Source organism: Lipotes vexillifer, unplaced genomic scaffold (assembly GCF_000442215.2).
Source record: "Lipotes vexillifer unplaced genomic scaffold, Lipotes_vexillifer_v1.1 scaffold410, whole genome shotgun sequence".
Lineage (NCBI taxonomy): Eukaryota > Metazoa > Chordata > Mammalia > Artiodactyla > Lipotidae > Lipotes > Lipotes vexillifer.
This window is the reverse complement of record NW_006794028.1, coordinates 24,725-36,898: the sequence shown is the minus strand read 5'-3', so window position 1 is coordinate 36,898 and position 12,174 is coordinate 24,725. Positions and strand designations below refer to the sequence as shown.

Sequence of the window (12,174 nt, the reverse complement as noted above, 5' to 3'; positions counted from 1 at the left end):
AAGCCTGCAAACTGGACAGTGGCTGATCGACCAGCAGGTGAAAGCACCGGCATATCTTGAGTAGATATGTTGGCTGAGGACATGAGAACGACTCCCAGGGTCGCTGGAGTGGCCACAGGGTGTATGGAGATGTCCGTCCCGCAAGTAGAATAACTTGTTATTTAAATGCACTTTTTTCTAACTAACCTCCTGTCATCTGGTATAAAATTTTCCTCAGTTGAGGAGAAAAGCTTCTCTGAAAGTGGGGTTTCCTCTCCCTGGAGGCCTGTCATCAGCAGGCGTGAGCTGCGTGGGCTCACCAGCCCCACCCAGCGTGGCCGAGGTGCTGCTCTGTTGACTGTTCTGTCTTCTGGCAGGTGCCATTGCTAGGGAAAAACGTGAAGACCGTCTGACTTTGATTCCTCAGTGGGGAACTCTTTTTCCTGCTTCTCCTCACCCTCTGTACCTGTATCCCTCTCTCAAACTACTTGCTCTGCCTTTCTTTAAGCCAGGAGGAATATTTATGTGTTTATTTATTTATTTATTATTTTAAAAATTTTATTTATTTTTGGCTGCGTTGGGTCTTCGTTGCTGCGCACGGGCTTTCTCTAGTTGCAGCGAGCGGGGGCTACTCTTCATTGCGGTGCATGGGCTTCTCAGTGCGGTGGCTTCTCTTGTTGCGGAGCACGGGCTCTAGGAGCGCGGGTTTCAGTAGTTGCAGCACGCGGGCTCAGTAGTTACGGCACGAGGGCTCTAGAGCTCAGGTTCAGTAGTTGTGGTGCACGGGATTATTTGCTCTGCAGCACGTGGGATCTCCCTGGACCGGGGCTCGAACCTGTGTCCCCTGCATTGGCAGGCGGATTCTTAACCACTGCACTGCCAGGGAAGTCTCCAGAGGAATATTTAAATGTCTAAAGTGTTATCTCTGAGGGACAGGATTGTAGGGTGCCTTTTACCTTATTTTTTGTGCTTTTCTTCATCTCCTAAATTTTCTATAATTTATAATAAATTTTCTCTTTATTTATTTAAATACAATATTTTCAATTGACAGTAAAGTTTTCTATTATTTTCTGTAATATGTCTTACTTAACACATTTTTTTCTGATTATAACTGTGTATGTGTTTGTTTTAAACAATTAAAAGGAATGCATCAGTGTATTAAGCAGAATAGGAAGATACCTAGTAATCCCACTCTCTAGAGAAAACTACTGTTAGTATCTTGGAGACCTTTTATTCTATGCACCTACTGACCCACATAATCCCATATAAGTATTATTTATAAGAAGTGACTACCGGGCTTCCCTGGTGGCGCAGTGGTTGAGAGTCCGCCTGTCAATGCAGGGGACACGGGTTCGTGCCCCGGTCCGCGAAGATCCCACATGCCGCGGAGCGGCTGGGCCCGTGAGCCATGGCCGCTGAGCCTGCGCGTCCCGAGCCTGTGCTCTGTGGCGCGAGAGACCACAGCGGTGAGAGGCCCGCGTACCGCAAAAAAAAAAAAAAAAAAAAAAGAAGTGACTACCATTCCCCTCTCGTTCTGTAACTCATGCTTTTTCCCATTTAACAAATAGCATGGACAACCTTTCATGTCAGTTATGCATACGTTATGAATCAGAAATCCAAAACTCTCTGGGAGCCAGAGAAACACATTAAATGAGCAAAGTGAATTCATGTAGTGTAGAGACAATGGGTGGGCTCATGGTAAGCTGGTGAATACACACCGTTCATCGAAATAGGCAGCCGGTGCCTATGTTTTTGTCACGTTCTCACATTCCCGTGCCCGAATGTGGGTCTGTCATTGTTGGATTTTTTTATTTTCCAAGAGAAGCTAGAAGTCTGTAATTATTTACTTGAATTTTTCCAATTTTCCATGTACCATGAGGCCCATCTGCTGCTGGGCTGTAGGCAGTGATGCACCCACTTGCTACCTGAGGTGATGTACCTGATTCTGTTTATAGTAGTCTTTTTTGTTTTTCAGTGTATAGCATCTTATCCTTTATTTTTTCCCGCTTTCTCATCATTGAAGTTGATGTGCCTTTTTCGGCAATACCCGCAGGCACCCTCTCTCAGATTTGAAACTGATAATAGATTAGCCTGTAAAATAGCTCATCTGCTGTAGTCCTGTCAAGTTCTTCCTTCAGGACTTTATAGCCAGAGGCTGTGTACTCTTCTTTCTTAAATATGCAGAGAAGGATTCAGAGAAGAGCCTAAGAATTGCACAGGTTAGATGCAGACGGGAGTTCATGCCACTGCCCCACGCGTAGGGACTTGATGACAGGGGCAGCAGACGACCTGTCCGTGGGCCTGAGAGGTGTTGCATCCAGTCCACATGGGAGCAGGTTGCAGAAAGGGTCTGGTTCTCACTCTGACCCGTTAGAATAAAGGACTGTATTAATCCCCAACAGACTGTGGAGTCGACTCACCTCTTGTTCCTTGTTGTGCTGGCTCCGACGGGTTCTCTCCTTTTCAGATTATTTCATGACTACCTGAAAGCAGACCAACTAGGAGGGGCGTCACCCAGGCCCTTTGCTCCTGTATCTACTTCTCTGAACCTCCGTTTTCTCTCTGAGCTGTGTTTGCTGGTGGCCCAGCGTAGAGTTGCTGAGAGGATTGCATTTTAAGTAAGATGACTGTGCGGAAGAAACTAGCACAGCGCTCAGTAATGTTGGTTTTCTCTATTTTTAAGTGTTTTTTTTTTTTTTTGATGTAAAACTCTTATTCATGTCTCATTCAAATGAGCTTTAGAAATATAGACTTTTGTGGTTGGGGACTGTGTATTGACTGACATGAGTAGTGGTAGCATAATGTAGAGCTGTCATTTGTGGCATTAACGTGCTTTAAGCAGAAACTGATTTGTTTTGTTTTGTTGTTTATGGTTTTTGACGTGTTTCTGTTTTGGTCTGAATAGGAGGAACCTGATCTGGTTAGTGCAATTTATGGCCGAGGGATAGCCTATGGAAAGAAGGGATTACATGTGAGTATGGAATAGTTACGTCTGCCATAGTGTCTACGTGACCGGACTCGGACCAGGGTTCCCATAGAGCCCCTCACCGCTCCCCGGGCTCTGAGGGAATACGCAGTGGTGTCATTCCAGTTCACAGATGAGACCATGGCCATAGTGGACTTCTCCAAGATCAAGTGGCTGGGATGTGGGGGGATGGGAGTTTCTGCCCAGGTCTTCTGAGGTTACTTTCTATTCCAAAAGGACAGCCTTTGGCAGCCTAAACTTTATTTCATGATGAGCTGGACATAAGCCTAGAAAAACACGAGACCTTGACTGAATTCCTGAGAAACACTCATTGCTGTAAAAGAGAGACGGGGCATCAGTAGTGTAGTAGGACTTAGAATCTGAGTTCCTTCCACAATTTCTAAAGGTTGAGTAAAAGAACAAAGTTCTTTTTGTAAAATTTATTTTTAATTTGTTACCATACATTATACTTTCCCAGATAGATATGTCTTTGGAGCCTTATTCCCCTTATTTCTCTGAGGAATGCAGGAGGAAGGTTATAATAAGTATTGGATGGCCAGAAAGTTCCTCCGGGTTTTTCCATAAGATGTTCATATTTGTTTCTAAATAAGTAGTTATGTCATTACTAAGTTACTAGTTTTTTCAGAAAATCTATTGAAGCTGGTTTTGCATAACAGTATGTCCCATGATGTTACGGAAAAACCCGGATGAACTTTTTGGTCAACCCAATATATTTTGGTCAAACAAAGGCAGTATGGTATAAAAATGAAGACTTTTCCTGAGAGTATATAGTAAATAATGAAGTGGTCTAAGATCAGATGTCCAAATTTTCAGTCTTGAACGTTCTATGTAAACTTTTTCTAATATTTTATATTAAAAATATTCAAATGAAATTATGTCTTGAGGGAGAAGTGTCACTTTTGTATCTTTGCCAATTAAATAAACTGTCCTAATTGCCTGCCCGGCCTACTGGAGAAATCTTGTATAATGTTTGTATATTTCTGAGACTTGAGAAGGAAGACTGAGCAGGAACTCAGATTTGGGAATGCAGACATTTAGGAAGGAAACAATGTTACATTCAGAACATCAGTAAATAGCCCTAGTTAGGTTCAGGGCATCAGTAAATGACCTAAGTTGCCCTTAGTAAAGGTCAGCGATAAAGTGCTTCTTCCTCGTTCTCATCTCTTTTAATTTTATATCTTGATGTGAAATTTGCTTGTATCTTTAATGTAAAAGTAACATGTTCATATATTTTTGATATAAAGTAATGTGTAAATTTTAAAGAGAACAGGTTTACCTAGACTTCTCCAGGTGTAGGTGTGTAGGCCTAGGGGTTTTGATTGACGCTGACACGGCTCCTCTCTGTTCCCACATTGCCACTGGTCAGCATCATTTTGCACACTGGTGTCCATACATGCTCATCCCTTGAAATTTGTTGATGTGGTGTTTCAGTAGGTTAAATTGAGAAAATGTCTTGCCCTCTGTGGAACTTGGGATAGGTAGCCGGGTCCCATGAGCTGTTGATGGGTAGGTAGACTTGAGTGAGTTAAATAATTGCAATAGAGCTTATTTAACTTGGCCGATCTCTTATTTAGAAGCAAAGTTCATATTTATTTCTAAATAAGTAGCTATGTCATTGCTAAATTACTAGTTTTTTCAGAAAATCTATTCAAGCTGGTTTTGAGGAACAGTGTATCTCATACTAAGCTAATGCCTTTTCAAGGACATTAAGAATGCTGAGCTTTCTCTGTTCGAACTGAGCCGAGTAATTACCTTGGAACCAGATCGTCCAGAGGTATTTGAGCAGCGAGCAGAAGTGAGTGTGGTTTTCTTTTTCCCTCTGTTATTGGATTAGTCGAATCTCAGATTTTTTTCCCATTATTTTATTACTGAGAAATTTTAAAACTCCCGTATACCTATTGTGTTTTCCTCCATACATACATAACGCCTTTAAACACAGTTGAAATTACTAGAAAACTATGGGCCGACTGATACTCCTGATTTAACGTATAACAGTAACATTTAGTATTAAGGTGTACAGTTATGATGTGTACTACCACTGTCAATGTTTGTTGAAAAATATGTCACCGTGTTTATTGTATACATGACATACTTTAGCAAAACAATATGACAGTATGGTCAAATGAGATTTATAGCCTTTGGAAGCATGTGTGTGTGTGTGTGTGTGTGTGTGTGTGTGTGTGCGTGCGTGCACACTTGCATGTAATTTTTATGAGATATACCTATCTACACAGACATGTAGATCAGGTAAGGGTGACCATAACTGGAACTTGGGACTCACGGTGGAGACAGAGAGGCAACACGTGGTGACAGTTCCAGGTAACGTGTGTGACACTGGACACCGGGAGAGGGGCTGCTTGGTCAGGAGCAGAGAAGCATGGTCTGCTGGAGCCCTGGGACAGATTGGCAAGGGGAGAGGCGTGGGCGGTGTCTGCAGAGGCCTCACTGAAGAGGTGATGCTGGAGCTGGTCAGAAACCATGTCCTGGGGAGCAAGGTAGAGAAGGGCATTCAGGCCAGAAAAAGGAATGTGTGCAAAGGCACCCCTTACTGTTTTTAAATGAAATGGGTCCATTTTACCATTTTCATAAAACAATAGTAAACTATCCAGGTTTCATGTTGTATTTATTTTACTGCACATTTAACCATACGAAATGCTTTAGAATTTATGTTAATGTTTTCAATCTGAATAAAATGTAACTTTTAATTATCTGATCTGGTGGGATTTCATAGTTGGACTAAAGGGACAAATGACTTTTTCCCCCTCTCTTGGGGGAGAAAACTAGCAAGCAAAGGCCACGCTAAGGGTTTTAGTATTTTTAAAACTGCATTTGTGATGTTTTTGTTCTCAAAATTATAGTGTCTTAAGTTACAGTTCAGTTTCTTAAAATGAGTTTTTTGTTTTATTGGGGATTTGGCTTTCTGAAGGAAATTCCTTCTCAATTAATGAAAGAATTCGTTTTCTCATGTCACTTTTGGGTTGTAACCCTAAGGGTTAAGTGACCGTAATCTGTTCGCTGCTGCACGAGACTCCTGTTGGTTTTTAGGGTGAGCGTTCGGTGGTTCACTTGGTGACCTTCTGCTCCAGGGACTGGGTACTATGCTTTTCCCCGCCATTATGCTGATGCTGTGCTAAAGTGCTATGATAAAGCATGAATTTAATTAAGCACACTTAGAAAGAAGACTGATTTAGCAGCTTTAAAAAATTTGTATATCTAATAAAAAGCTAACTGTGTACCCCAAATGATGTTAGTAATCAGAAAAGTGATTTCCAATGATCTTAAAAATATACAGTAATATCCCCCTTTTCTGGCATCATCAGGCAATAATGTCATGACATAGTGGTTCTTCCAGCTAAATTACAGGATCCCATTTATATATGTCAGGAATTATTTTATAAGAAACCTTTCACTTTTATACTTTCTGAAATAGTCTATATTTAGTGAACATAATTTAACCTTTTTTAGTTACTCTGGTCATTATTATGCGTATTCAGTGTTGTGCTGGGGTGTGATAATTCACTCATGTCTCTAGGGGTTAATATACTGGGTTGGGATGTTTCTCCTTTGAAAATATAACCCTAGACCCCTATGCTTCTTGAACTCTAAGGGTATATTTTCCATTTCTTTCCTCTCTCTGAGCTTTCTTGCCCCTGGTCATGTGCCTGCTTGAATCTTCTCTCTCTTGCTGGTTTTAAGTTCCTGCAGAGGAGGAACCCAGTTAGTAAAACTTGATGGAAATGACCGATTATAAGAACAAAATTAACCCTAATTTAAGGACATTTGTTCCGGATAAATTGCTCGAGCTTGATTGCATGAATACTGATACCCATTTTGGGTTTTCTTATGTCATTTGGGTGAACTTCTGCATTCTGAGCTGTCTTCTGTATTGTCATTGTTGCCTGAACACAGCCGATGGCTGGATCAAAAGAGCATTCAGAACAGGCCTGCAGATGTTTCTTCACGGCCTTGCAGATCATGACTGATGAGTTGAGAGTCGTTCACAGAAAAGGGCTTACAAAACACCTGGAATCCTAGAAATTGCCATTCAGCGCTTAATACTACAGACGGCATAGCTAGACGCCATAGAGGACTCCAATCCGTGTTTAACAATTCCTCTATTTTAATGGTTCAAAGTTATCTTTCAGATTAATTTGACATGCCAAATTTTGTTTTGAAAGGTAAATGATAGGTTGGGGAACAAATGGTCACACTTCAAGAAAAGCAACATCTGCTTTGACCTAGAACATGAAACAATGACAAGGCAATTGCCATGGTCATAGTTCATCCGCATCCCCTTGGCTGGACAAGATCGGCAGCCCCTCAGCTGTTGACTTTGAACCTCACTGCATAGTACGTGGCGTCAAGGGTTCTAGACTGCTGAGAGGGTCACCTTGTGAATGTGGGGTGGTGAAGCGGAATTGAAAAGTCTAAAACGTTGACGGTCGTAGGGGCGATCGTTGGGACTTTTCTCCCCTAATTACATTTTTGGGTTTATAGATTCTGTCCCCTCTGGGACGAATTAATGAAGCAGTGAATGATCTCACTAAAGCTATTCAACTTCAGCCCTCAGCACGGCTGTACAGACACCGCGGGACCCTGTATTTCATATCAGAGGTGAATTGTTCTTGCCTTACAACGTGCCCTTTCATGATGATAAAGATTTCTCCTTTCCTTCTACTTCAGAAGGCTGCTATTTGATAGATTTGGGTTTGGGGCTGTATAATAATAGTTCATGATATAAGACAGTTATGAAAGCATTTTCTTTAGCTGGAGTCGAACCCAGTGGAGAAATATTAAGTACCAGAAACACATATTCTTGCTTGAACTGTCAGCAGTAAGTAATTCTGGGCTGGGGGAGAAAAGAAAGAGTGAGAAACAGAAGAAGAGAAATTTGGTTTACAGATTATACCTTAACTGTGCTTGCAGATGTCAGCACAGAGAAGCAGGTATGCATGTTGTCAATGTGTGATCATTAAACTTAGAGGTACAATTTGAATTTCTTTGGGTATCACAACCCGAAAACCATAACCTGAACTAATGCGGCTTCCCAGACTGTAGCTTCTCAATCTAGCAAGATCATCTTTTATCATCAGAGTGGTACTTACGACTGCCATAGCTATTTTTGTGGGCTTACGGTCATTTTAATAACAATTTTCTATTGCAAAAGAAAGTAGATTTTAAAAAATCTCAACATAACACATTTTAAGGTTGATCTATGTCCTAATTATTTTAGAATTCAGTATAATAAAATGCTAGTACCAGCAAATAATTTGTAAAAGTTCTATAACAGATTATGACTTTAATGAAATTTAAAATAATATTCTTTTTTGTGGCTGAGACAGTGTGCTTAAATTAAACCTTTGTGAGTTTCTCCTGTCAAATGAAATCGACTCTTTCAACAGAGTAAGCATTCTTCTAATATTCGTGGTCATGAAATGTTTCCTTTAAAGCCAGAAAGGGCACAGACTAAATTGGGATTTCTTTTCCTCTATATCAGTCGAAAGTAGGACATGTCCAAATATCTAACGAATACTACTTTATTTATTTATTTTTCATTCTCCTTTTTGTAGGACTATGCAACAGCCCACGAAGACTTTCAGCAGTCCTTAGAACTGAACAAAAACCAGCCCATAGCTATGCTATACAAAGGTTTAACTTTCTTTCACAGAGGACTTTTGAAGGTGAAAGTGCTGTGCAATATGTGTACCTACAGCAATCCTGCTTCTCCTTTGCGGTGAATTGAGCGGGGTTTAGTCTGGCAGGTTTTCAAATGACGTCTCAAGTGTCTCATTGGTTTATTTTAGAAAGTCGTTTGCATCGAGATATTTATTGAGCGCCTACTATCTGATAGGTACTTGGAGGAAGGTGCAGAAGGGGAGAGGACGAAAGGTTATAAGGGAGAAATAATGCTTTACACTTGGGACGAATACAGTTTACAAAGGTTTTCCCCACAGATAACTTATCATAGGGTGAATACACGAAAGAAAGCAGTAAAAGCAGAGTGCTTTGGAAGCAGAGGTGAGAAAGAGTCATTTGAACTCGGGGGTTAGGGAAGGTCCAGAGAACAAGTGGACTTGGTCCTGACCTGGAAGGCAGAGCAGGGCTGGGAAGGAGAAGGGCTCTGAGGGCGAGAGGAAGGTGTGAGTGATGACGTGGGGGGCGGGGCCATGGTCAGGCCCTTGAGCAAATAGGCAGGTTGAGTGTGAAGGGCTGCAGCACCGAGAGGGGCCCTGAAAGGTCTCGGGTGCGGACTTGAGTTGCTAGGCCCAGAGGGCCTGTGAAGTCTAGATCTGGGGGGAAGTACAGAGTTGAGACCCAATCTGTATTGAGGAAGTCGTTGCTGATGCAGCGGTGGCCGAGGAGGGTAGGGACAGGGGGACTGCTGAGGGGGTCGCTGGCCACGTTCAGGTCAGGGGCGGCCAGACTGCCTCGGGTCCTCTGGGGGCTGCAGGAGCGGTCCCAGTGCTGTCCCTTGAAGGCTGCTGTGGGAAGAAAGAGGCGAGGGACACAGGAGAGGCTCTGTGTCAGCTGAGTGGGGCAGGGACGTCACTGCCAGCCTGCCTGCCCCTTCTCCTGCCCGAGACTCTCCGTTCTCCGAGCCTGTTTGGGGAGCCTGTCCTGCGGCAGCTTCTTTCCGGCCGGGGCGAGGGGCAGAAACACGGCTGAGAGTGGAGCTCTGGCTCTCACCCAAGGCCTGACACTCCCAACTGCCCGACTGAAGACAGCCGGCCTGAGAGTCACAGACGGTCTGGCCGCCTAGGTGAAGACACTCATTCTGACCAGGAGGTGGAGAATTCAGAGTAGGCTGCACTTAACCCTGAACTTGGAAAGGTGGGAAGAGCTTCAACAGCCTGTGGCAGAGAAGGGTACTCTGGCAGAGAGAGCATGCGTGTGATTATTGAGAATAGTTCTGAGGATCTGACACACACATAAACACACACACTGGGAGGGTGGGGAGAGGGTTTACCTCTAAAAAGGCCACAAGTTGTAAGTCCTCCGTGTTACAGACAGTTCCTGTCACATAGTAGGTGCTCAGTAGCAATCAGTGGGGTAAATGCATATCAAGGGCAGAGAGCTGAATTGGAGTTGGAAGGCCTTGCTCTGAGCTCTCGCTCTGAATCTTATTAACTGCACTGCTGAAGCCGCTGCTTGAACTCTTTGAGCCCGTCTCTCCACATTTATCAGGCAGAGATGATGCTACTGTCTGCCTCTTGAAGTGAGAGTGAGGCTTCCATAAAACAACACGTGTGAAAAGCCCTTTATAAACCGTAAACCGGAATCAGGTATTGATTATGATACAGATGATTTTACGTGTGAGAATGTAATTTCATGGAAGTTTTGTGGATTCTAAAAAATAACTCCCGTCCGTTAAAAACCAAACTAGAAGGAATTTTGCAAATCTTACTTCATACACCTCATCTCCGTTTTGCAAGTATGTGGAGGTGGTCCTAACAGGGACCCTTTCCGTCCCCCTTCGAGGATTCGGACAGGCAGTGCAGGCTTTGAGTTATTTAACATGTGCTTTGAGCAGCTGCCAGGTGACGTCTTCCAGTTTATTTTATCTCTGCCGTCTGTCTTCTCATCTTCTCTCAGTCCCCTTCAGTTAAAAAATTGAGAATCGCAATGCTGTGTTCAGAGTCTCTCCCTAGAGTATCACGTGGAGGAGAAAGAGATCTGAAATAGAAAAAAAAAAAAAAGGCCAATTATTAGTACTAAGAGGGTCCAGATAATTTTTAAAGTAAACAAATGCAAACAGTTGATTTCACTTTTAACTGTAAAGCCATGTTTAGGAACGTGGGCAGGGCCCTTTGTGTTATTTCGAAATGAGAATTTTTCAGCAAAGAGCCATAACAGAGACACTAAGTAGAAAATGGACATGGACCAAAATTCAGTTTGGTTTGTTCCAAACCTCCTGGATGAAGACCTAGAAACAGGGCTTTCATTCTCTGAGTGTTGGCAGCCCCTCAGTGAACCAGTCTCACCAAACGGTTTGGTCTTCCCTCCTTTTCACCACGCCCACCGACACAGCAGCAACGTGTGTAATAGATGGGAACTTTTTCTTTGCATTTTATAGATCTGCCGTCCGAGGAGGTCAGGGTGTTTCCGTAGCGTCTCACTCATCCCAAAAGCATCCCCGTGAAGTATAGAAGGAGCAGAAGGTGTCCCAGTTACAGAGATTGGAAAACTGAGTCAGTGGTGAAATGCCTTAATTAAATTAATGAACTTAGTTCAGATATCTCTGTTTCTCTCGTTAACTGTAGAGACAAAGTATTAAATGGACCAATGAGTTTGAGCTATCTCTGTACTCTAAAGGTGGTCTCTCCAGGTCAACAGCAGTTTAGAAACAGAGTGGGTGATGGCTTCTTTACTTTATGATATAATGCATTAGAAATATATTAGGATATATTACATGACAAATTTCACAATTGTCCAATTCAGAAGATATATCAGACATTTTGGATTTTCCTAGGGAGTAAAACAGCAAGAACTTTTCTACTGAATTCTACCCATGTTGTAAGGATATTTCAAAAATTGTATATTATAAGCCTTTACTTTGAGAGTTACCTGCGTTTGTTCTGTTCAGTTATACCGAACAGCCCCAGGGCGATGGCTGCCCTTTAGCTAGTAAAGAAGATGGTGACTTAAGTGGTGATGATTGCATTCACAATGCCAACGAATTCAGAGCCAGTTCATGTGCTTAGAGATTGATTCAACGAACGTAGTTTCTTTGTTCCCAATGGCTCAAAATCTTGATTCTGCTATGTCCCCTCTTTGGCAGAATGAGGTAGAGAGCTGTGCAGTGATTAGACAGGAACCCCGAAACCAAAGACTTAAAAGCTGAAGAGAAATCAGACTTTGAAGAACTGTGGCGTCCAAGCATGCAGTAAGTGCAGTGGGCAGCAGCCGCCTCCGGGGCATCTCCACTAGACGTCCACAAACACCCCAGACATCACACGCCCCAGTGGACTCACAACCTCCCCCATACTTCCTAACATTCCTTAACGCCTCCCTCCACCCAGGCTCTCAGCCTAAACTCTTCCTGCCCTCTCTTCTCCCTCATCCCTCCCTCGTACCCAGACAGCCACCAGATTCTCTCTTAGTTTGCCTTTAAAACTCCCGAATTTGACCCTTCTTTCCCTCTCCTCAGAGGCGCTGTCTCAGTCTGAGCTTGCATTATCTCTTGCCTGTTCCATCACAGCCGCCTCCCA

The 12,174-nt window shown here is 43.0% G+C and overlaps 1 protein-coding gene across 1 annotated transcript in view; it reads left to right on the top strand.

Moving 5' to 3' along the window:
* The window catches only part of TTC13 (tetratricopeptide repeat domain 13), a gene marked incomplete at its 3' end in the record, with an annotated part of 67,958 nt that overhangs the window by 31,139 nt on the left and 24,645 nt on the right, over positions 1-12,174 (top strand). The window contains exons 5-8 of the mRNA XM_007466995.1: positions 2,885-2,950; positions 4,668-4,760; positions 7,463-7,579; positions 8,536-8,646. Coding sequence (XP_007467057.1) covers positions 2,885-2,950; positions 4,668-4,760; positions 7,463-7,579; positions 8,536-8,646 — 387 coding nt within the window. The remainder of the gene's footprint in view (positions 1-2,884; positions 2,951-4,667; positions 4,761-7,462; positions 7,580-8,535; positions 8,647-12,174) is intronic.